Raw genomic sequence first — 26,476 nt, 5'->3', positions numbered from 1 at the left:
ATAAAACAATTTCCAATTTTAAAATAGTTTTAATATATATTAATGATATTGCTTTTGTAAGGGTTCATTGGCTTTAGATAGATAATGTAAAAGGGCTGGTAGATTTACTTTTGGTACATATGTATTCGTATTTATTACTTAAACAACGTTTTTAATAATAATTTATTTCCCGATTTCACTAATTTTTCACTTATTAATTTTAATTAGATATTTCTCAAATTCTTATAAAGATATGTTCAGAAATCTTAGGTAGATGGCTCAACTCTTCTAGTTAATGAAAATACATTTTCAATCACTTTTACTAAGCATTATTTGCTACGGAAATGCTCACAAACTACTCGATTTTAGATTTCCACGATCAAATAGACGTTAGAGAATTCTAAATCAGTGCTCAGTCAATCAAGCTTAGCTTTGAAATCGACAAACATCAGTAATTACCGATTTCACAGGATAAATTAACGCGTTTTATAACATCCATGAATATTGCTGCATGACCAACATTGTTTTAGAGATAGATTGAGTGTTTCCCGTTGTGTCGATTGACCTAATGAGATTTTTTCCCTTTGGGTCGATTATTGGATTTGATCGGCCCGATGGCAAAACTATTGGATCGATCAATCCGTGGGTCGATCGACATATCAGGAAAACCCGATATATCGTGCGAAAAGTTATTTGACAAGGGAGGGGATGTACAGTAAGGGATATTCGCTTTCCTTTAAAGATCGAATATTGACGTTTTCCTAGACCTAAATTAGCATACGCTTTGTTTCTTATGGACCTAATAATATCGGCGTCAAATGGGTCTGAAATTAACTTTCTTTACTGTAAATTCTTTCCCAAGGTAAGATTTTATGTTAGCTGGTAAGAAAGGTAACTCATCTTCAACTTTTTGGTCACCTTTTAGTATACAAAGGCTTGAGAAAAGAAATGCCTAGGTAAATAAATATTTCCTATACGGAATGATGAATGCAAATTGCGTTAGACATTTATTGAAAAGATGACGGTGTATATTGTTGATTTATTAATTCATTCTGAGTCGAATAAAATCTTGCAATAAATGGATTGTTTTTTCCTTCATTACTCCCGCATTTCCTTGAGTACTGTGAGATTTTAATTTTAATAGGTCAAGATTACATGATCCTAATTTAAGTGATTTTTTAAACACCAACGTTTTTGACAATTATTAAGAACACTAGCTTTCGCCCGCGACGCCGTTCGGGAGGAATTAAAAAAAAACTAGCTGTTCCCGTGCGACTTCATCCGCATGGAATTATAAAAAAATTTTTTCATTGTTTACATTTGTTACATTATCAATTACAAATGTCAAAATGACATGACATGACGACAACCTTGCTTCCTTGATGTTGGCAGCAAAATTACGCTTTATTATAATAGAATAGAAATACGATTAGCCTATGTGTTCTTTCAGACTATCCTCTACATCCATACCAAATTTCATGGAAAATCGTTTAGCAGTTTAGGCTACAAACTCTAACAAACATCCATCCATCTAAACTTTCGCATTTATAATATTAACTTGATTAGTTTGATTGCTATTGAAATAATGACGTCATAAAGGATGTTAGAATGACAAATAAAAAAGGGATTTAAAAAATTAAATTAAAAATGAATAAAACAGTCATAATGAAATACACTACATACATATACATAATTTGTATGTAATATTTTTTCGTCACAATTTATAATAAATGAGAGTTACGTCTTTTACGTGACGCCCGAGGCTTTGTAGGAAACTTTTTATTTTCTTTACAAAGTCGGCTTACACGGTATTGGGGTTGTTTTGGTAATTTAAATACTGTGTAAATTCAAACATGTTTTCATTACTAACATGAAACATGATGTGTTATTTCAAAAATATTGTACTAGCGAACCGCTCCACCATTTCTTGTCAGCATACTCATATCCTTCCCGTTGATATAAAAATAGCCTATGTTATTCATGTAGCTTTGTAATGGTGATAGTATTCTTGGAATCAGTTCAGTAGTTTCGTAGCCCATTCAATGCAAATAAACAATAAGGTTTTATCTCATTTTACAATGTGGGAAATCTATATTATTATAATAAAGCGTAAACACACACTTCTTTGTTGCCTTAGATGTCAGCAATTACAGCATATTATTGAATAAGTCTTTTTTTAATAAAAAGCCCTACACTTACGTCACGCTTTAGGCTATATATTTTAACGCCATTAAACCCTAATGTGGGAAAGAGACCATAAGTTGCTGCCAACATCAAGGAAGCAAGATTGCCATAGTAAGGTAATTGGTATTTTGACATTTGCAATTGAGAATTTGACAACTGCAAACAATAAATTATAATTTCATGCGGATGAAGCCGAACACGAACTGCTAGTTCTAAAAAAAATGTTATCTCTGTATGGCTTGACTGTCGATATGTCAAAACGTAATATATTTCTCGAGCCTAACAATTAAACATATAAGAAAATGTGGATAAAATAAATACAGTAAATATTTAAGAACGACTCTACATCAAAGTGTTTTATATTCAGGTTAATAAATAACAAGCCGAGTTGTCTTTCCTTTGATCGTTCAATCGCGAGATTGAAAAGTTCCTACCACAGAGAATATAAGTTTTTCTAGATTTTTCATTAACATGTTTCATTTAGAAGGAATAAAATGTATCTTAAGGTTCATTTTATTTAATACTTGCTGTTCCAGTGCGACTTCATCCGCATGAAATTATGAACATTTTATTTCATTGTTTACATTTGTCAAATTATCAATTGCAAATGTCAAAATGACATGACTATGACGAACCATGGCAATCTTTCTTTCTTAACGTTGGCAGCAACTTATGGTCTCTTTCCCACATTAGGGTTTTTATCCAAAATATTTACCCCTAAGTTTAATGGCGTGAAAATCTATAGCCTAAAGCGTGACGTAAGTGTAGGGCTTATTATTAAAAAAAGAATTATTTAAAAATATGCTGTAATTGCTGACATCTTAGGCAACAAAGAAGTGTGTGTTTACACTTATTATAATAGTATAGATACAGATAGATAGATGTAGATTTATTTTAGAAAAAAAGTTCTTTGATTAAAAAAATAAAGAATTATCTTTGAATTTCTTTGCCGATATATGGTTGCATTCGCTATAAGAACGACCAGTAAAATGACAGGATTCGAACCCAGGATCTGCAAATTACAAGCCAAGTACTTAACACCGGAGACACCGACCATCTTTTTATGATCTAAAAGCATCCATTCGTCAGAATTTTTATACGATTTGAATTTTTATAGATATTTAATTTGTTCCCCGAGGCCATGACTTCCAATTACTCTCGAGTTGTTTGAACATAATTTAATACAGACTCAAGGGATGAAAGCAATTGAACATGATGACGCTAAGAAAAAAAATGTTTTCTAAATTTGAATATTTTGAAGCGTGCTTGTATTGCAATGTTTGTACATTAGTGATTGCGTTAGTGTTGAAATATTTCGCTAAACCAAATTATGGTGAATTTGATTCTACTGATTTTAGTGTGTTAGATTTCCACTACCGAAATACTATAAAAACAAGTTATCCCACTTGATTCTTAAAAAAAAACACATGTGTTACACATTACACTTTTGTATCTATACTAATATTATAAAGAAGAAAATTTGTATTTTTTTATGTATTGAAAGAACTCAAAAACTACTCGGACAATTGCAAAAATTCTTTCACAGTTAAAAAGGTAATTTAACTATGAGTGATATAGGCAATATTTTTTATTAGTTTTTTTTTAATTTGATGCGGAAGACGTCGCGAGCAACAGCTAATAAGTAATATGACAGCGGAAACTCACGTTAAGGGTCACGTTAAGGTCCCATTATTTTGTTTAATTTTAGAAGTCAAAGACTACGGCGTAGTTAAATAGTATATCTCAAAATCGAAAATTCGGATTTTTTGCTTTCTTTGCTTACGTTTGGTAGTTTCCTATTCATTTTATTAGATATAAATAAGCTAGATAAGTATTTTTTCAATGTATTGGCGTAGTCTATGTCAATACAGGATTAACGAAGTTTCTTAGCTTATCAGTATTCTATGTAAATCGCCTTTGTGCTGAATTATTCATACCTTTAAGTCCAGGGGACGGATTTTCTTCGAGCTTTTTATTGGACTACTTCTGTGCGGAGTGCACCGATATTTATTGATATAAATTCTGACTATTAATAAAAGAAAAAATGTACAAAAAACCGCTTATTGAAATATGATGTATACAACTTAATTCATTTTCAATTTGAAATTAAAAAAATTGCCAAATAAATGCAATGATTTATTGATTTTAATTATTTAAAGGTATTGCATATTCTATTGTTGCACTGTACAAATAAAATATACAAGAACGTTGGTTTGGTAAAATTAATTAAGTAAGCAACTTGTAAATTCAACGTCATTCGACCGCATTCAAATGGCATCTAATAATCTGTAATTAAAAGGTAATTAATTAACTACTGACAGATTAATTGGTAAACCGCACTTCATTTGTTATCTGTACAATTAAAATTGTAGTGAAGTAGGGAGTGGATCAGTACGTTGTGTGACAAATGAAAATATTACGAGATCACTATTGCATTACTTTGTTACCTTGTAAGGTGGCAAACGAGCAAACGGCCACCTATATTTGCCGAAATGGCGATGCGACCGCTGCCTATAGACATCCGCGATTGCAGATACGTTGCCTTCCTTATCCGACGGTCGAGGAGACGCACATAAACCCTTAACCCCTTCCTTTGCGTCTCCTCCACCGTCAAACCCACTTTTCCTTCACATCCCTTTCTGTTATGAAAAAGGTGGAAAGGAATAAAACTACGCTCCGGCACCACACTCAGTTGAAACGCGGAATTGCTTCCACTTAATGCCGGTCTTCTGTGTGGTCGTGGTATTATACCGGGCGAGCCGACTCTACAGTGTGAAAACCTTATCGGGCTCTACCATTGTTAAACTACTTTACTTATACGTGGTTACTTGTGCTATATTCGGATATTTCTTGTATATTATTTAATGTAAAAGGAATTGAAATCTTTTAAAAGTATAATCTGATTTAGTAAGTAACTTTATTCTTGAGTCACTAACTTTAAAACCACGTGAATTTGTGACCTCGACGTTTTACGAGTATAGGTAAAGTTTGAAAACGTGACTTTTCAAAGTTTTCTCTTAATAACAATGAAAAGAAACCATTAAAAATCCTTAAACTTTTCCTATACGTGGTTTTGAAATTAAAATTCTCTAGAAATCGAATAAATGTTTAAAACTTTTTTTTTTCATTGATAGTAACTTGTTTTATTTATGTATTTTTGTAGATTAGTCAATGATTAAAACCTTTTATTATCTTAATACATATTTAGGCTTTTTATTGCAGCCTTGAAGTAAATGAACATTAGAGCAGGCGCACACCTTTGACCAAACTATCGCACAACAGTCGTGCGATTGTTTAGTCAAAGGTGTGCGCGCGATCTTAAGCTATATTAAAAATTTTAGACAGATAAAAAATATTTAATTAAAACATCTAAAGATTTCAGATGTAACATTTTTAACTGTACGGTTTGCTTAAAACGTTGCCCAGTATCAAGTAACAGGTCAAATATTTAGTTAAAAAAGAACATATTAAGCGAACATTTATTTATCCGAAGTCGTTGCTATGGCAACGTTAACGCGTATGAATTACATAGCGCAAGATAAACTCTCCATTTGCATCTAAATTGTAACAATTTGCGACGCTTACATATTCATGACCCCTGGCTCTTTCCATCCGTATTTTATGACTACAGTTATTTCGTAAGTTCGGGTACAAAGGGCTAAAACAGTTTAGCTGTGAATGGATAACAAATTTTATGTACTTTTTAAAGGTTGTTTTGAGAGGTAACTTATAAGAAGCGAGCGGTTGAACCCGAATTTTATCCCAATCTTTAAAACTCAACTGGTTTACTTTACTGTAGTAGGAAGCATAATGTTTCGAGATGACGGTGACATAGTAAAGTCCTATGTTGTCGTGTACAGCAACAGTCAGTCTTGGGTAGTAAAGTATGACCGGATGTGGTCCACGGAGATCCCGAAGCCTATATAAAACTTTTTTGACAATGTAGTCTATTGTGGCATTTCGAAGATTCATCACTCCCCCTTATCGAAAAAAGTGATTTTAATAACAAAAGTTTTTAACAAATCTTTTGTGAATAATCTATATCTATGTGGATTACTTGCATCTTAGTATTTTGAATTTAATGATTTGGCGATTCCCATGATAGTACCAATTTCACTAATAATATTAAGGTACTGTCCCACCACTGGCTGATAGAGGATCAGATAGCAAAAAAATGACGTCACATATTTTTACACGTTGGTTGGATTTATCAGACAATTTACAATTTTAATTACCTTTTTTTATTTTAATAATTACGAAATTATTTAGTGTTAAACTTATGTTAGGTCAACAAAGTAGTAACGCGAAACATAAAATGTAAAAACGTTCTTGCGCTCGTAAAAAGTTCAAGTTACATAAAAATTACGACTTCGTCTTGTTTGACTTTACCAGGAAAACCATAAAGTTTAAAAGTTATGATCTTTATTCTAGGCTTTTTTGAACTAAAACTGACAACTAAACAGTTGAATTTGCTTCGAAACAATCGACAATCGCACAACAGTGGTGCGATTGTTTAGCCAAAATAGTTCGCCCGCTCTTATGGTCTTCAAGTGATACAAGCAGAACTTTTTTCTATGTTCATTTCGATTAAAAAAAATCAAACAAGTTTCTAGTTTCTTACATATTTGTTGCTTCCAAAGTTAATTACGATTATTATTTTTGAAAAATATTATTAATAATGACATATGATAGTTATTTGGAGGACAGATACCTGTTGCGAGTACTGGGAGTAGGATAAGGAGAAAGATGATGACAATTAAATACAATTGCTTTTTAAAAAGAAAACTTTATTCAGAAAAAAAGTCTCTTAAAGCACATCCTAAGTTTTACTTATTTCCTTAAACCACTGCCGCATAATTTCGCCGTCTTTAATTAAACCTGGCCACAGACTTAGTACGGCTTACGTTATGCATAAAATCTAGAGAAAACCGCACATATGCTTAAGCTACGTAGAAAATATTCACATTTTAATTTGCTACAAATGATATTCTTATTTATGTAGCTTTTCTATTAACATAAGCTTATAACTAAACATTTACAATCTTACTAATATTATAAATGCGAAAGTATAGATAGATGGATGGATAGATGGATGGATGGATGGATGGACGGATGTTTGTTAACGTTTGTAGCCTAAACGGCTGAACGGATCTCCATGAAATTTGGCACAGGTTTAGAGCATAGTCTGGAAGAACACATAGGCTACTTTTTATTCTTGGAATAGTTACGGTTCCCGTGGGATTTATTTATTTAGTTTTTTAATGTTTACTCGATCATTCTGCAACGGTTCAACATATCTTATTGAAATTTGGCACAGATATAAATCAAAGTCTGGAGTACACATGGGATAAGCTTTATCCCCGAGAAATGTCCGGTTCCCGAGGGATACGTAGCTTTTTGAAATTTATATAGTTCGTATGTTTTCTAATACCACGCGTACGAAGTCGCGGGCAACAGGTCGTTGAAAATAAAGTAAAAAAAAATGCACACGAATTGAGAACCTTTTGAAAGTCGGTTAAAAAAATAAACCCTGTCTTATTCTACTTTTTAAAATGTACAGTAAGATAAACTTGTATCTCTTCTTTTTATTACATTACATTTAGTCTTTGCCTCTCATTCAAAACTCACATCACACACAAAATACACATACAAAAATAAAAATTTATACGAACATGCACACTTCACATTCACACTCATCTCTACTGTTGCTAGCGACTTTTCCCCCGTGAAATAAAAGCGGACGAAACGGACCTTAAACTACAAGCTGCCAACATTAAGGAAGTAAGGTTATTATGTTAATAGCAATTTTGATATCTGCAATTGAGTATTTGACAAATGTAAACAATACAATAAAGTTTTTACAATTCCATGCGGATGAAGCCGTATGGGAACAGCTAGTCATAAAGAAAATAATCTACAACATAAGCTGAAAACATTTTATTTCAATTATTTGAATCAAATACACGTTTATGCATTTTCAAATAATACAGGAATTGCTTCATGAAATGTCAAACATCATGTGCCACTATATCCAACGGGAAATATAGGATCTGGTTGGTTAACAATTTCAGAACTCGGTGGAGCTGAAGGTTCCCCAGATTCACCACATGAGTCATCATCATATGATTGAACCTGCACAATAGCCGTGGCGAGGCAAATTGCGATAATCAAAACAACAACCTGAAATAATAAACACTATTAGTATCACAACAACGATTTTACGACTAGTTTTTTTATCTATTACAAGGTGGCAAACGACCTGAATCTATCAAAATGGCGAAACGACCGCTGCCCATAAACATCCGCAATTGCAGATGCGTTGCCTACCCGTAATTGACGGAGGAGAAGACACACATAAAGAGGACATTTCACCTTCCTATATGTCTCCTCCTCTATCAAATCCACTTTTCCTTCCCATCCTTTCCTCTTAAGAAAAGTGTGGAAAGGGGAAGGAACTAAAATTAGGCCTCCGGCACCATACTCATCAGACGAAACGCGGAAATGCTTCCACTTCACGCCTGTCTTCTGTGTGGTCGTGGTATTACACCGGGCGAGCGGAACCATTCGTGCAAAGATGTTAAAGCGGGCTCTACTACTGTTAAAATATTTTCATTATGCTGATTTTACATATACAATAAAAGATTTTTTCGTATACTAACCTTACTTAACGCCATGATGGAATCTGAATACTAAATTCTAGAGAAAAATCATCACAATTTATATGTTTGTGTTATCAAATATCTCTTGGAAATATGTGAGATTAATGTTCTTGACCATTAGGAAAATCAATAATGAGATACAACTGCTTTGTTCAATTATTTAAGTGTTAGGAAGCGATTATCACCCACAAGATATGATATTAATTAGTAAATAAATATTTTTTCGACCAAGTCGTTGCGGTAAATATGCGTTTTAGTTAACTGACTGAATGATTTATAAAATCGTCACGCCACAATTTTCATCGAGACAACAATGAGGTACCAAGATACCAAGAGGTATTGAAAGATTCTTGAGAGACGCTAATGTGTTCGCAGTAGGTAGGCTACGAATGGAGCAAAGCGTATCCAAAGCCGATTAGACTACAAACGCTAACAAACATCCATCCATCTGTACTTTCACATTTATAATAATAGCAAGATTCCTGCATTCATAGATGAACTTTCGAACACCTGTACTTGCCTTGCCTTGTACCTGTTAGTAGAGTGAGATGTACTTACTCAATTTACCACAGGCAATGAAGATACTGTCGTAGCGTAAGTTGATGGTGTTTTCGGGAGAGCTTTATTACACTCGCAACTGTTGTGTGTTTGTCGATTGTTTCGCAGCCAATTCAACTGTTTAAGATTAACTGATTGTTAGTCGCACTAGTAAAAATAGAGTAGTGTGCGCACCCCATATAGGCTCATATGAATCAAAGCGAGACTAAACGTCGTGCGATTGTTTAGTTTCAGGTGTGCACACGCTCTTAATCTCTACTTTTAACATAATAAAGCGTAAACACACACTCCTTTATGTAGGTTCTCAGCAATCAGACTATATTTTTCAATAACAGTTTATGTAATAAAAGGCTTTGATACGATAAAGGAATATATCTTCACTCTAAAATACTTTAAAGGGTAAACAAAGTAGAGAAAACCGTCACGCAAATTAGTATTAGGAAATAATTCACAGCCAATGGCAAGATCCTTCGTTGACATTCGACCATTCGAAATTTGATGTTTGCAATCGAAAGTTTTACGGAATATAAAGAATGAAATACATTTTTATAATGTCATGTGGATGAAGCCACGGGGGAAAGCTGGTGTGTTATAATTAATTTTATTTCTTATATGATGTTATATAATTATAAGGGTCTATTAGATTTGTGTACGTTGGATATATAATCATATGCATTTATACAAATGTTAATGACGTTTGTATTCGATGGGTACTCATAACATGGATATGCAGAATCATAAGTGTCAACAACATTTGTATACTATGGATATTCATAATGTGGATATGCAGAATCATAAGTGTCAACAACATTTGTATACGATGGATATTCATAATGTGGATATGCAGGATCATAAGTGTCAACAACATTTGTATACGATGGATCCTTATAATATGAATTTACATAATCATAAGTGTCAAATAAAATAAGCCCGCTTACCCGCACTAAACCCGGGGCGCGAAATTCAAAATTATGTTCGTATACAATCTATACCGAACAAATATAATAACGCATAAACACACACTACTTTGTGGCGTAGAGTGTCAGTAATCACAGCATATTTTTGAATAATTCTTTCTTTAATAAAAAGCCCTACACTGACGACACGCTTTAGGCTATATATTTTCACGCTGTTAAACTTAGGGGGTAAATAAATTGGAAAAACCTTCATGTGGGAAAGGGACCTTAAACTACAAGCTGCCAATATAAAGGAAGTAAGGTTATGATGTTAATAGTAATTTTGACATCTGCAATTGAGTATTTGACAAATGTAAACAATACAATAAAGTTCTTACAATTCCATGCGGATGAAGCCGTATAGGAACAGAAAATTCATAAAGAAAATAATCTACAACATAAGTTGGAAACATTTTATTTCAATTATTTGAATCAAATACACATTTATGCATTTTCAAATAATACAGGAATTGCTTCATGAAATGTCAAAATCATGTGCCACTATATCCAACGGGAAATATAGGATCTGGTTGGTTAACAATTTCAGAACTCGGTGGAGCTGAAGGTTCCCCTGATTCTTCAAATGACTTATCATTAAATGATTGAACCTGCACAATAGCCGTGGCGAGGCAAATTGCGATAATCAAAACAACAACCTGAAATAATAAACACTCTATTAGTATTACAATAACGATATTATTACTAACACGAATGGATAAGATACGAAATGTGTATATTAGAAGAAGTTTGAGGGTAGCCCTCGTAATAGAGAAGGTAAGGAGTAAAAGGTTAGCATGATATGGGCATGTTATGAGTAGGGATGAATGGCATGTTACAAGGAGAACGTTAGTTATGAGTGTGGAAGGGTACATCGGTAGAGGTAGACCTAGAAAGAGATGAATGGATTGCGTAAAAGGTGACATGATCAAAAAGGTAATGATGACTGAGATGATGTATGATTGAGTTATGAGGAGGACATAAACCTGTTGCGCCGACCCTACGGGAGTAGAATGATGATGATGATGATGATGATTTTATGACTAGTTTCTTCATTAGGCTTATTTTACATACAACAGTGAACAGTGGTAGTGCCCGCTTTAACATCTTAGCACGAATGGGCCGGCACGCCCGGTGTAATACCACGACCACACAGAAGACATGCGTGAAATGGAACCAATGCCGTGTTTCGTCTGATGAGTGTGGTGCCGGAGGCCTAATTTAAGTCCCTTTCTCTTTACCACCCTTTTCTTATGAGAGGTTGGGAAGGGGAAGTGGATTTGACGATGGAGGAGATGTATAGGAAGAGGAAATATCCTCTTTATGTGCGTCTCCTCCTCCATCGGATAAGGGTAGACGACGCATCTGCATTTGCAGATGTCTATGGGCAGCGGTCGCTTCGCCATTTTGGCGGATTCAGGTGGCCGCTTGCTCGTTTGGAATCTTATGTTATAAAAAAAATACAAAATATATGTTTTTTCGTATACTAACCTTACTTAACGCCATGATGGAATCTGAATACTAAATTCTAGAGAAAAATCATCACAATTTATATGTTTGGGTTATCAAATATCTCTCGGAAATATGTGAGATTAATATTTTTGACCATTAGGAAAATCAATTATGAGATACAACTGCTTCGTTCAATTATTTAAGTGTTAAGAAGCGATTATCAACCACAAGATATGATATTAATTAGTAAATAAATATTTTTTCGATCAAGTCGTTGCGGTAAATATGCGTTTTAGTTAACTGACTGAATGATTTATAAAATCGTCACGCCACAATTTTCATCGAGACAACAATGAGGTACCAAGATACCAAGAGGTATTGAAAGATTCTTGAGAGACGCTAATGTGTTCGCAGTAGGTAGGCTACGAATGGAGCAAAGCGTATCCAAAGCCGATTAGACTACAAACGCTAACAAACATCCATCCATCTGTACTTTCACATTTATAATAATAGCAAGATTCCTGCATTCATAGATGAACTTTCGAACACCTGTTCTTGCCTTGCCTTGTACCTGTTAGTAGAGTGAGATGTACATCTTACTCAATTTACCACAGGCAATGAAGATACTGTCGTAGCGTAAGTTGATGGTGTTTTCGGGAGAGCTTTATTACACTCGCAACTGTTGTGTGTTTGTCGATTGTTTCGCAGCCAATTCAACTGTTTAAGATTAACTGATTGTTAGTCGCACTAGTAAAAATAGAGTAGTGTGCGCACCCCCATATAGGCTCATATGAATCAAAGCGAGACTAAACGTCGTGCGATTGTTTAGTTTCAGGTGTGCACACGCTCTTAATCTCTACTTTTAACATAATAAAGCGTAAACACACACTCCTTTATGTAGGTTCTCAGCAATCAGACTATATTTTTCAATAACAGTTTATGTAATAAAAGGCTTTGATACGATATAGGGTTATATTTTCACTCTAAAATACTTTAAAGGGTAAACAAAGTAGAGAAAACCGTCACGCAAATTAGTATTAGGAAATAATTCACAGCTAATGGCAAGATCCTTCGTTGACATTCGACCATTCGAAATTTGATGTTTGCAATCGAAAGTTTTACGGAGTGTAAAGAATGAAATACATTTTTTATAATGTCATGTGGATGAAGCCGCGGGGACAAGCTGGTGTGTTATAATTAATTTTATTTCTTATATGATGTTATATAATTATAAGGATCTATTAGATATGTGTACGTTGGATAATCATATGCATTTATACAATCACAATTGTCAATGTCGTTTGTATACGATGGGTTCTCATGTTGAGTTACATAATCATAAGTGTCAACAACATCTGGATACGATGGATACTCATAATATGGATATGCAGAATCATAAGTGTAAACAACATCTGGATACGATGGATACTCATAATATGGATATGCAGAATCATAAGTGTCAACAACATCTGGATACGATGGATACTTATAATATGAATTTACATAATCATAAATGTCAACAACATCTAAATACGATGGATACTCATAATATGAATTTACATAATCATAAGTGTTAACAACATCTGAATACGATGAATACTCATAATATGGATATGCAGAATCATAAGTGTCAACAACATCTGGATACGATGAATACTCATAATATGCATATGCAGGATCATAAGTGTCGACAACATCTGGATACGATGGATACTCATAATATGGATATGCAGAATCATATATGTCATCTACACAATCCGGTTGATACTCTACAGGCGATGGATCATACTGAACGTTATCAGTTTTTAAAGGTTCATACTCTACTGGCGATGAAAAAAATGTTAGATCATCATCATCATCAGGATCAAATTCATAATGTGCTGTAACCAGCAAAATAGAAAAGGCCAAACTAAGAACCTGAAAAATATATAAGGATTTAGAAAATATATTTGATAAAGAAAAATAAAATAAAACACGAAAGAATGATTTACGTACACGTAAGAATATCATCGTGGAAATATACGAATATGAATTGTATAAACAAATAAATTGTATAATCCAAGAGAACAAAATATTGAATAAAATAGAATTCAATCAACTTTGATTTTTATAAGATGCGATGTTTTATTGATTTAATTGCATTTCAGATTATTCTTATATGATCGCTATACGATTAGGTAATTAAACAAGTTACGAGGGTTTAACTACATTTAAATGATTATTACTACAAAACATTAATTTTATCTAGTGTCATATAGATAGTTTTGAGGTACACAATCATTAAAAAACAAATGGAGTTATAATTGTAACTTACTTATCTTACCAGAATAGCGAATCGACCGCTGGCCATGTCCATCCCATCATCTTCATCGTCCTTATCATACTCCCGTAAGATCGGCACAACAGGTTTTTGTCCTAAAAATAACTCTATCATACGTCATCTCAGTCATCACTCCCTTTTTGATCATGTCACCTTTCACTCAATCCATCCATATTTCTCTAGGTCTACCTTTAACGGTGTATCCTTCCACACTCATAACTAACGTTCTCCTTGTTACATGCGATTCATCCCTCCTCCATAACATGCCCATACCATACTCTTACTCCTTACCTTCTCTACCACTGAGGCTACTCTCAAACTTCCTCCATATCCATCCCATGCGTCCCATACTTCGACAAATCCACTGTCCCTTCTAGACGTTGCAGCAGACTCACTTTCAAAAATATTTTTTGGGGATATATTAGTGTTTCTAATAATCTTTTTACTATTACAAAAGCGAATGTTTAGATACATGTATGTTTGTTAAAAGGTATCTCCGTAACTGCTCAAAGAAAATTTGGCACACTTGTGTTGTTTTTTTAAATGCCAATGATGGAGTCGCTGGCAAAAGCTAGCATAATATAAGAAACATTTCGAAATCTCTGTGATATTAACATTGCTCTTACGTTTTTTCCCAATCGTCAATAACACCGCAGTGCATCTGCAACTAACGTGAATAATTCACAATGGTGACAGATGTTCTATTTTTGAATCTCATTTGAATTGTATTTGAAAGACTTTAGTATAAACATTTGACATTCTTACATTTAGGGCTGGCACCCCTGTGACTAAACAATTGCATAACAGTTGTGCGATAGTCGATTGTTTCGCAGCCAATTCATCTGTTTAGCTGCACAACTAAAAATCGAGTAGTGTGCGCACCTCCATATAAGCTCAAAGGAATCAAAGCGAGGCCAAAGACTAAATATTTACCTGGAAGAAATCACAGTATCACAACTGCGAAGTGTGAATATTCTTCATACTTCGCAGTTGTGTTCTTCTTCATTCATTTTTATCTAAAAGAAAATAAACAACAACGTGAATTGCAAAGTTTTTATTTTAATTATTTAAATAAAATATATGCACATCTGTGATTCATTATCAAAAACCACAGGGATCACGTCGTGACGTTCGATATGATGGTATATAATAAACTGTTTCGATTACAACTTCCTCAGAACTCGCTGGAGCGGATGTCCGTGATCGTGGAGTAGTTGTCGTTTTATTCTTAGACTTCTGTTTGGGTGTTGTAGTTTTTTTTGATTTAGGAGTCGTAGTGTTTTTTGGTTTGGTAGTTGTAGGTTTCTCTGTTTCGGAAGGTGAAGTTGCCTCTGTTTCGGAAGGTGAAGTTGCCTCTGTTTCAGAAGGTGATGTTGCCTCTGTTTCGGAAGGTGAAGATGGCTTTGTTTCAGAAGGTGATGTTGCCTCTGTTTCGGAAGGTGAAGATGGCTCTGTTTCAGAAGGTGATGCTTGCTCTGGTTCAGAAGGTGATGGTTCATCAGCTGATTGAACTTGTACTATAGTCATGCCGATGCACAGTGCGATAATCAAGACAACAACCTGAAATAATAAACAATTTCTTAGTTTAATAATAAGGCTGACAGTACGAGTACATACACAATATTTTATAAATATATTTTTTGTAAACTCACCTTACTTAGAGCCATGATTGGATCTGAATACCAAATTCGAGAGAAAGTTCATGTTTTATACGTTTGTGTTATCAATCTCTTGGAGAAATATGTGAAATTAATATTTTTGACCATTAGGAAAGTGCTCTCTACAATTATTGTAAGTGTTGGGAAGCGATAATTCAACCACAAGATATAAAATTGATAAGTCAATACGTATTGTTTCTTTGAAGTCATTGCGTTTCGTGTGCGTTAATTGCATTAGTTACTACTTTATGTGACTAATCAAATATGTCACGCTAATATAAAACATTGAAGACTGTAATGTGAGATCATGGTGTTGAAAGATTCTTAAAAGACAAGTATCGCATCGCATTCATGTAATCGTAGGCAGGCTGCGAATGGAGCAAAGCGAGCCCAAAACGGCTGATGTAGGCCATCTTTCCATCCCGTTGCAAAGCGCCCATACCGAAAATTGTTTTTAAAACTATACATCCGTGGATAAATAATCGCTGTTGCTAGCTTTTTTATAGGGTTATTAGTTGTTTCTCGCGACATCGTCCGCGTGAAAATAAAAGATAATAAATAATATATGTTACTCAGGGATAACGTAGTTTTTTGAAGGTGAAAGAATTTTCGAAAGCGGCCCAGCAGTTTTTATGTTATTTCAATACAGATATGACGGCTGATAGAGATGTATGGAAGAGTAACACATACTGTGCAGACCCTCCATAAGGGATAAGGGCAAGTTGATGATAACAAAAATCAAATCTTTCCTCTTTATAATATTAGTATAGCTATAGATTACGACATAACATACTATAATACTTATAAATCTTACTAGTTTTCGTCAATCTGCCTGTGTTCAGATTATGCTCTACATCTACGCCAAATTTCATCGAGATCCGTTCAGCAAAATTTAAATGAACGATGGATTGGACATCGTTCATTTAAATTTTCTCATTTATAATATTAATAAGATGAAGAATTAGTATCTAGAGGAATTTGGCTTTAAATAGGTTTTATAAGCAAATAATTACACTTCATGGGATAATATCTTGATATATCAGTCTTTCCTAATGACTTCAGAGATTAATTGTGGACTAAAATTAATTCTCACTAGAGACCCATAAATTATTTTCAAACAACCAAGTAAATACAATCAAAGCAAAGTTAACTTGTAGTTAAATTTGAGTTCTATCATGTTGTTTCCGATGTTGGTGAACATCCACAGTTTTGAATAATACAATTTTATATCTAGATCGAGACTATTAATAAATAATAATAACATATGTAACTTTAACCTGTCGTGGTTTTTACAATTACAATGTTCGTAAGTTCGTGAATAGCATAACTTACAACCGTTACTTCCCGATTATAGTGCTTTTAAAAGGGCTAACTTTTGAGTCTTTGAAAACAAGCAATCGAGTTTACCATTTTTTAATAGTCATGTCAAAAAACAAAATAAAATAAATACATTTGGTAAAAGATAAGATTTACTCGTGCTATGTTCCCTGTCAAGGAACACTATATGGGACACAATTATCCCGTACGTGTATCTTGCCTTCTACTGATAACGACGTCACGCGAATACCCGGGAAGTCCAACTAAACACACAATTAAAACGTATTATGTATGTAGATCTTGTACAAATTAAAATCAATTTAATTAGAACACTATTTATGATGATCAAGGCCCATTTACAGAATTTGACATTCTTGCATTTGGTGTAACAAAAAGTTTTACATGTACGTTAAATATTTATCTAGAAGAGCTCACAGTAAACTGCGAAGTACGAATGTTATCCATATATAAACTAAATCACATTAGTACCATAAAAAAATCAACAACGTAAGGCGCAAAGATTTTATTTCAATTAGTTAATTTATGATTCATTAACAAATGATACGAGGATTACGTCGCGACGTTAGATATGACGGCATATAATATACCGTTTCTATAATATATTCCTCAAAACTCGCTGGAGCTGAAGGTTCATCTGATTCGTCAGATGCAGATTCATCTAGTTCGTCAGATGAAGGTTCCTTTTGTTCGTCAGATGGAAGTTCCTCTTGTTCTTCAGATGGAAGTTCCTCTTGTTCGTCAGATGAAGCTTCCTCTTGTTCAGATGAGGGTTCATCAGCTGATTGAACTTGTACTATAGTCATGCCGATGCACACTGCGATAATCAAGACAACAACCTGAAATAATAAACAATTTATTAGTTTCATAACAACGATTATATATCGAGTTTCTTCAATAGGCTTACAAACATAAGATTCTTACTCTCACCTTATTTAGCGCCATGATGGAATCTGAATACCAAATTCGAAAGAAAAATCATATTTTATACGTTTGTGTTATCAATCTCTTGAAGAATTATGTAAGATTAATATTTTTGATCATTAGGAAAGTGAATTATAAGATACAAGTGCTCTGCACAATTATTGATGTGTTCGGTAGCGACGATTCAACCAAGATGTGTTTTAATCATATCTTATTATTAGTAAATACGTATTGTTTCTATAAGTCGATACGTTACGTTTTAAATAATTGAATTAGTTATTACTTTAAGTAACTGAATGATATATAAAAAATCACTCCAAAAGTTGTATCAAGACTGTTTACAGTGACACAGTACCTACCGAGAGTACTAAGAGATATTGAAAAATTCTTGAAAGACGCACATGTTTTCGTAGATGTAGGTCTTCTCTCCATCCTCTCACAAAGCACCCATACCACATAGTTTATAAAGTAACTACTTGTAATAATCAACAATTACACTTCAAGGCATAATATCTTAGTTATCTTAATGTCTTTTGAGATTTATTGTAGCCAAAAATTATTTCTCACAAGAGATGTATAAATTATTTTCAAACAGTCAAGTAAATCCAATCAAAGCTAACTTGTACTTTAAGTTCAGTCCTATCCCGTTGTTGTGAACGATCCATACTATTGTATACTAAATAGTAATAACATAACTTACAAGTTATTCCCCTATTAAAGTGCTTTTAAAAGTGCACAAATTTTTGAGTTTGTCAGTTACAAGCAATCGAACTTATCAAAATGTTTTACAATCATGTCGATAAAGATAATAAAATAAAAAACATTTGGTGAAAGATTAGATTTATTCAGTCTTATGAATCATAAAGTATTAACAATGTACAAATATTTACAGAGCTTTATTAAAATTAATTGACCCATTACATCTAAATTATCCATTTTTCCTCGCCATTGCCGTTTACAACATCGACTCTAGTTGACTCATTGTCCACCTCTTACTCTGACTGCATCAGTGAAGCGTATCTTGCAGTCTGTGATCGCCATGTTGGGCCTCAAAAAGTCGTTGACGGTCCGTACTCCTGTAGGCACAGGCCTATCGAAGGGGAAGCCCATAGCGCGCCTGTCAGGGTACTTGCGGTCTCTAATACCGCAGTACGAGGCAGCATCGTTGCAAGATCCAACAAGATCTTGGTTAATCTGGAATCATAATTTAGTTACTAAAAACTGGTATTCAATTGTTTTCTAATCGATATATTAATTAGTTATGCGATTTAGTTAGACCAAAAATACAGACAATAAAAAGACTTACGCCATCTTCAGCCCAGTTTGACACCATAACAAAGAGTTGCATGGGGTATCCGTTGTTGTCGCCCTTGGGCAGCAGCATGTGGTGTGGCCAGCCGCAACCGCAGAAGTCGAACTCAGCTGCCTGCGCTGAGCCAGGTTCACCAGGTCTACTGTTCTGGTTCATGAATGTGCGCTCGAATGGTATAGTCACAGAGGAGTCTACGCTGCGACGACGTATTGTGTTCTTTCCTGGACGTACTGAAACCAACAAAACATAATGCCTTCTGTGTTTAAATAAAATTACACGTTACTTTTATAAAATGATTCACTATGCACTGTAGTAGTTCTCAGGCTTGCATAAAAATACTTCATCAACGTTTAGAAATTTGTGACATCACTTACAGCCTTGCGAGAACTTGTCCAGTTCGATCATGAGTTTCCTTTGTTCGTTGAAGGGGAACCTATTTCCTGACTCGTCAGCGATTGGTGCCATGAAGATACGCACGGTTCCCATTGCAGCTTGTCCAGATGAGTTGTCTACCTCGATACTGGAAGTAACATGGAAAACACACGATGATTAGACTTTAATACGTTACAATCAAAGAGTATAATATACTAGGATATAATGTAACATTGATATTCTTACACATAATCGAACTCTTCATGTTGTAGATGAGTGAAACGCGCCAACACACTGCCTCGAGGAGTAAAGTCCAGTCCACGTCCCAGCTCCACCGTACTCTGCTCCCATTGTGTCCCAAACGTATTCCTTCCAGCCTTGCCTTCTACTGATAAAGATGACACGCGAATACCCGGGAAATCCAACTAAACACAAAATTTAAGTTAGGTATTTCAACTGGGACCCTTAACTGCACCAGCTAAATCCTGACAATACTACCTTATCATCGCCGTAAGGTGGGAGTTTGTTCTTGTACAAGACGAAGACATCGTCAACAAAACAGTGCCATCTGTAGAACAGGGGATCACGCATCGTCGTAGACGGATCACCCATCACACCGAATTGTTCCTAAAATTTCATGTAATTCAATAAATTAAAAGTCCTAATACTTTTGTAGGAAGAATTAATTCGATTGAAATGTTTCAGGTCTTTTATCAGACGTATATGTCTCATTAATTCTCACCAAGTTACGATGATCAGGGTCATGAGCATAGGACGTGAAGATATGGCCCATGTTATGCAAGTCGCCGTAGTACGCGCGATTTAGACTGAGCATTGACGCCTCCATCAGATCTCCGAGAATATCAATGCCCTTCTCTTCGTCAAGTGGCATTCGACGTCCATTTGGCTAAAAATATATTTCATATTACATTTTGTTCATCAAATAGTAGATAGAATAGTTTCAGTCGCAGTAGACTTACTAAAAGAATGGAATTGCTGTCGATTGCTTCAAGAATGCGTGACCTCCACGTTTCCATCTCTGAGATATCAATCTTGATTAGATCCACGGGTCTGTCAAGATCTTGGATGGACGAAAATTCGAACCTTAAAAGAAACATTTTATTTTTATTTTAAAATTTTACTTAGGTATTACAATATCCAAAGCTTTTTTATACTCGTAGTAAGAAGACTCCTTGTGTAAATCATTATAAAATAAATCAAACACATTCCAATCCACTACGATAAATTTGAATGAAAGTAAACTTGGCACACGAGTCAGCACTAAGCGCGTTAATAACTGTTCCTTACCTCGGAGGCCAAGCTCTGCTGGCGACTTGAGAATCAAGTTTGGGGAAGTAAGCCTCTTTGATATTCTCTCTTAAATCGGAACCATAAGGTACGACGCGAGGCAACTTGTTACAGAAACGCTCGATGTTGTATCTGAAAAATGATTATAATATTAATGAGAAACTACGAAATTGCGTAAGAACACCTTTCTTACGCAATTTCGTAGTTTCTCATGAGTGGGATAAAAAGACAGAGATGAGTAAAGAAAGCAATGCTTTTGGTTGTTATTCGTAACTGTTTCAACCCAAATATCTTTAGGTTTGCTTGCTAAAGGTTTGAAGATAATTCTCTTCTTGTTCTGTGCATTATTTTTTGACAATCCCCCATACAAACAGGTTAAAAACACATTTTACAAATTTGTCTGGATCTTCCTGTGATTATAGAAGTAAATTTTCAACTTTATTGACTTTCTAAAATAAAAGAAAATCACCTGGCAATGATCTGCTGGTGCATATAGTAAAGCAGCTCTCCACGCCTGTCTTTCGCAACGATAGCACGGTCAGCAGACTCGAATGGGTACACGAGATGCCAATGCCAGTGGTGGAGGTTGATGCCGACGTCCTCGCGGAAGTACGCCAAACGCTGTTCCGGCTCTGCGTCAGATGCCGTGTAGTTTTGTGGCAATACGATCGGCAACTGTTAATTAAAAGTCACATATTAGACCAGATAAACAAATACCATGTTAAAATCGTGATCACTTAACGTATACGTCACACACGTAAGATAAATGAACCAGTAATTGTTGCTATAGTCTGATAAAAAATAAAACTTGACGTTGTTAAAACAAAAGCAGTATTGTGCGACGAGTTTGGAAACATGTTTGTAAAACTAGAAATGAAATTTTCATACAATATCATTCTGTATTCCAACATGCAGTTCTAAATCATACGGGACTATAGTTTCGAAATTACTTTGCATGACATTGAAAATAACATGAATGATGAAATAATTAAAAAAAAACTAGATGACACAAATGAAAGAAGATGAAAGGAGATACCTACCCTAGGACCAGATGTCACAACAGTGGCGACCTCTCGCGCGCGGCGGAACACTTTTGGGTCCACAAACTTATCCGGGAAAATCTCAGTAATAGTCGGGATATTCAATCCCTTTGTATCGGGTCTGTAATAAAATAAAAAGTATTGTTTGAAAAACTAAACCGTTGAGACAAATCGCATCAGTTTGTAAAACGTTTTTAAATCCGCTAAAGAATACAGATTTCTACTTCAATAAATGGTTTTCTTAATGGAAATCAGATAATATGAAAGTTAGATTACAAGTTTTGTCCGGCAAAGGCAATGAGTTGTTATAACTACTAAATATAACTAATACTGACCTGTGCAACAGAGCAACAGAGAGGCAATAGTTGAACATGTAGGGGTTAATGCGAAGCTGACAGTAAGAGCAGACAGATATTAAGTCGTCCACATTGCGCATTCCTGCAAAGAAATCAATTATTAACTACTATTTATATACCTAAGGCCCCGTCCACGGGCAGAGGGGAAAAACATTAATTAGGTCTTTTTAGTAAACTGTCACAGCCTTACGTAAAAGAATAGCCATTTTACAACCCATTTTAATAACTATCATGATAATCGCAGGTAGAAAACGAGTTGACTGTAAAGAGAGTAATGGTTGCGAATTACCCGAGAAAGTACCATTACTAAATTATATAATTGTTAAGCTAACGGCTAAACTACTATTAGAAAAAGATCCAATAACAGTATTAACATAGCAATACATACCGAGGAAGATATCAATCAGTTTGCCCGCCATCTGGCGATGTTTAGGCACAAACAGCGAAAATTGTTCACTGTAACTGAGCTGCATAGGCAAGTCTAGATTGGGCAAGGCGATGTTGCGTACGGGGATGTGACGAGCGTCATTCCCGAATCGGTTCGACAATGTGTTACTTAATGCCTTGTACTTCTCGGGCTGTAACAAAAAAAACATCAAATATACGCTATTGTCTGATACATCGTAAATCATATTCAATGTCCACTAGATGCAGATAGAACTGCAAGTATACAAATTACACATTCTCGCATAAGCTTGTTAAACCTATTTTTTTATATTATCAGGTAGTAAACGAGCAAGCGGCCACCTAAATCCGGCCGAAATGGCAAAGCGACCGCTGACCATAGACATTAGCAATAGCGGATGCGTTGCCTACCCTCAGTCGCAGGAGACGCACAAAAACAAGATTTTTGCTCTTCTGTGCGTCTCCTCTACCGTCAAATCCACATTCCCTTTCCATCCTATCCTTATGAGAAAAAGGGTTGGAAGGAAAAGGGACTAAAGTTAGGCCTCCGGCACCATCATCAGACGAAACCTTCATTAATCCTACTAAAAAAGGGGTCGTCGTAATACACCCAGGCTACGATGAGCGCTAAAACCAGTATTGAATGTCACTATAGCGAAGAGCATGAATATATGATTATCTACGCGCTATTTGCTAGTAGTAGATACATATGTAAAGTCTAAATTAATAACCCGCACAGTTTTGACTAAAATCCCACAACTGTTTAGTCACGCTTTGTTTCCTATGAGTTATATGGCGATGTGCTCACTACTCAATTTTCAGTTGTGCAACTAAACAGTTGTATTGGCTGCAAAACAATCGACAATCGCACAATCGTTGTCCGATAGTTTTGAAAAAGGTGAGTGTCCACCCTTAAAAAGCTACTTAGGAGTTGTCGACAAACACTTACGTAATAATGGTCAGGTATGTCGAAGACCGTTTTCTCTTCTCCCTTCTGCATAAAGCACGGCTCTGTCGGCCGGTCGAAGAATAGAAGCAAATTTTTCTTGGAGTCACTCATTTTGATAGCTGATACGTCTTCTGAAAAATTATTACAATGTCTTTCCAATAAAGTAACTCAAAGTATAAACACATGTGAATACATTACGATAAGAAACAATTGGATAAAATATTCTTTTCTATGATAAATTACCAGGCTCCGCGCGTTAGGAGTGGTACACTAAAATCAATAGGAGGGTAATATAAAATACATAATTACTTTTTACAGAAGAAGATATATACTAATATTATAAAGAGGAAAGGCTTATATTTTACTATTTATTGAAATAACTCAAAACATACTGCGTCGATTTTCAAAATTCTGTCATCGTTAGTAAATTTAACTATGAGTACCATAGGCTATGTATTTTATTATTTTTTTAATTTCACGCAGATGAAATCGCGAGCAACAGCAAGTTAGTTATAATATTGCGATACTGGTATTTTATAATCAAATTATATACTTACCAAAAGAGACTACAACGAATGGAAAAATGAAAGTGAAGTAAGGGCGTAAGCCGTGAAAATCACGGCTTGACTGGTTCGTACTGTTCGGTTTGTTACTATTTATGCAATTGCATTTCGCTGGAAAAACGTCCTTACCAAGGTCATTTTGTTGTTATATTTCTCGGGTTCTGAATGCATTTTTAAATAGAATAATGGAATTAAAAAAAGTTATTAGAATAAATTATCTCTATCACATACTTAAGGTTGCCCACCACCTTTTAAAAATATTTGTTTAGTAGCCTAAACAAATATATCTACTTAATTACTATAAAATTCGTCTCATTTTGTAAAGCACGTCTGTCGTCTTTAATAGCATGTTTTAAGGAGATCATTTGATAGCATATTTGATAATAATCATAGTATTGTTTTTATGAATTTCCAAATTTCATTATTATCAATCGGTTTAGGGAATCCCAACACAGACCGTGTGCATAGTGTCGTGCAAACAGCACTATCTTAGGAAGCGGTCATTATCACATTGCGGTACTCATATCCTAAATTGTTTGTGTGTTTCCGTGTGACCAATTGTATGTTTTTCTAAACAACACAATAGTTTCATACATTTAACGATAACAAAACTCACACTCAAACTCAAAGAGGCACAGGAGGACTGTACAAAATGGATATCTGTCCATTTAGCGCGATACACATGTAGATTCATAAATTTCGGCTGCCTAATATCACCTTTATTGAGTACTAGCTGTTGTTCGCGACTTCGTCTCTATTTCCCATTTCCGTTCGTCCCCGAAATTTAAAAGAAAAGTATACCCTATGTTACTAACTACCGTGTCTTTTTATTGGTGAAAGAATTTTTGAAATCGACTCATTAGGTTTTGAGTTGTTTCAACATATACAAAAATACAAATATGTCACTTTGTAATATTAGTATAGATATAGATTTCACTTGGACGGTTTAACTCTGGGACGAACCCACGCTATAGCTTTGTTAAGACTAATTTCTGCAACCTCGTTGTTTATATGAAAAATTTTGAAAAAATACTCATGTAGTTAACTACTAGTTCCAAAATGTCAATTTTTAAGGAATTCTGCTTAATATTTAGTTATTTAAAGCCTCTTACTCTATTTCCCTACGAAAAAACAGACACACTAATAGGAAAATTCAAAACTCTGATTTGCGTGTAGAATTGAATAGAGTTTAATTACGTTGAGGTTATATTTAGTGCTTATATCAAATGTCAAACTGTCAGGGTTAGTTAATTATTCCGTCACACGTCACATACAAGCTCAGTTTCAGAATTCCCCCGAGCTCTGTGTGAGAGATATCCCGGGACTGGACACCTCCATCCCATGATTTCCCCAGGGGTTACGGTGTTCGATAATTTTACAGATAGAATTCCTTGGCTTTGAACATTTTACGAGTACATAACATTTGAGTTTACTGAAATATTTGAAATATTGTCATGTCTATAGAAAATAAGAAGGATAATAATAATAATGTTTTTAAATCATATATAAACAGTGGAAATCAATGGACACTTTCTAATAGTTTGTTACTATTCTGAGGACCTAGCTAAAAAATTGGAGAGAAAAATTGGTAACGCTATTAAATAATTTATGAGATTTGTTGGTGTATTGCAAAAGTCTTTGTCGATTTCGTTACGAATACGTTTTCATGAATGTTCGTGATGAGCCCTTTGATCATTAAAATTACTTTTAAATTCAATTACGTCACAACTTTTAAAAATAATACATAACTAAAAAGTCTGCAATGCGACGTTGTAGTTATCTTGCATGTGTATTTTATCTAAGGTCTTTTGAGAATTCATTTGGAAAGCCTCTCGGCATTGTACGTATAGTTCCGAGTTAAGAAATAATGGCGCGAAACAATTCTTTTGAAGATATAGCGTCTTTTGTTTTCAAAGACTAGTCTTAATTGAACGGCACATAAAAGATTATGAATCCGATTGATGGAATTATCAAAAAGTAAACGAAGAATCGGCAATTCCCCTGAATTAATTTGACAGATTTTAAGTTGGAGTTTAGCTTAAGTAGGTCTTAAGATGAATGTCAGTAACGACATAACAAGACTTTATAAAACGATTATTCTAATATAAAAAAGTATCTTATAAGACAAACTATCAATAAATTTGTTTAC

At 34.6% G+C, this 26,476-nt stretch overlaps 1 protein-coding gene across 1 annotated transcript; it reads right to left on the bottom strand.

The window, feature by feature from the left end:
* Nucleotides 1–18,845: 18,845 nt before the first annotated feature.
* Nucleotides 18,846–24,388, bottom strand: LOC106107491 (phenoloxidase subunit 1-like). The gene is made up of 14 exons (XM_013288368.1): nucleotides 24,322–24,388; nucleotides 23,765–23,895; nucleotides 22,799–22,988; nucleotides 22,390–22,492; nucleotides 22,055–22,175; nucleotides 21,484–21,689; nucleotides 21,015–21,146; nucleotides 20,687–20,810; nucleotides 20,449–20,613; nucleotides 20,205–20,333; nucleotides 19,953–20,131; nucleotides 19,709–19,854; nucleotides 19,329–19,564; nucleotides 18,846–19,216 (listed from the first exon to the last, which is right to left on the bottom strand). The coding sequence occupies exons 2-14, from the start codon at nucleotides 23,873–23,875 to the stop codon at nucleotides 19,001–19,003; spliced, it is 2,058 nt and encodes a 685-aa protein (XP_013143822.1). The 5' UTR covers nucleotides 23,876–23,895; nucleotides 24,322–24,388; the 3' UTR covers nucleotides 18,846–19,000.
* Between the last annotated feature and the right edge of the window lie 2,088 nt (nucleotides 24,389–26,476).

This window comes from Papilio polytes, unplaced genomic scaffold, assembly GCF_000836215.1.
Source record: "Papilio polytes unplaced genomic scaffold, Ppol_1.0 DF824269.1, whole genome shotgun sequence".
NCBI lineage: Eukaryota > Metazoa > Arthropoda > Insecta > Lepidoptera > Papilionidae > Papilio > Papilio polytes.
This window is presented reverse-complemented; position numbering and strand designations above follow the sequence as displayed.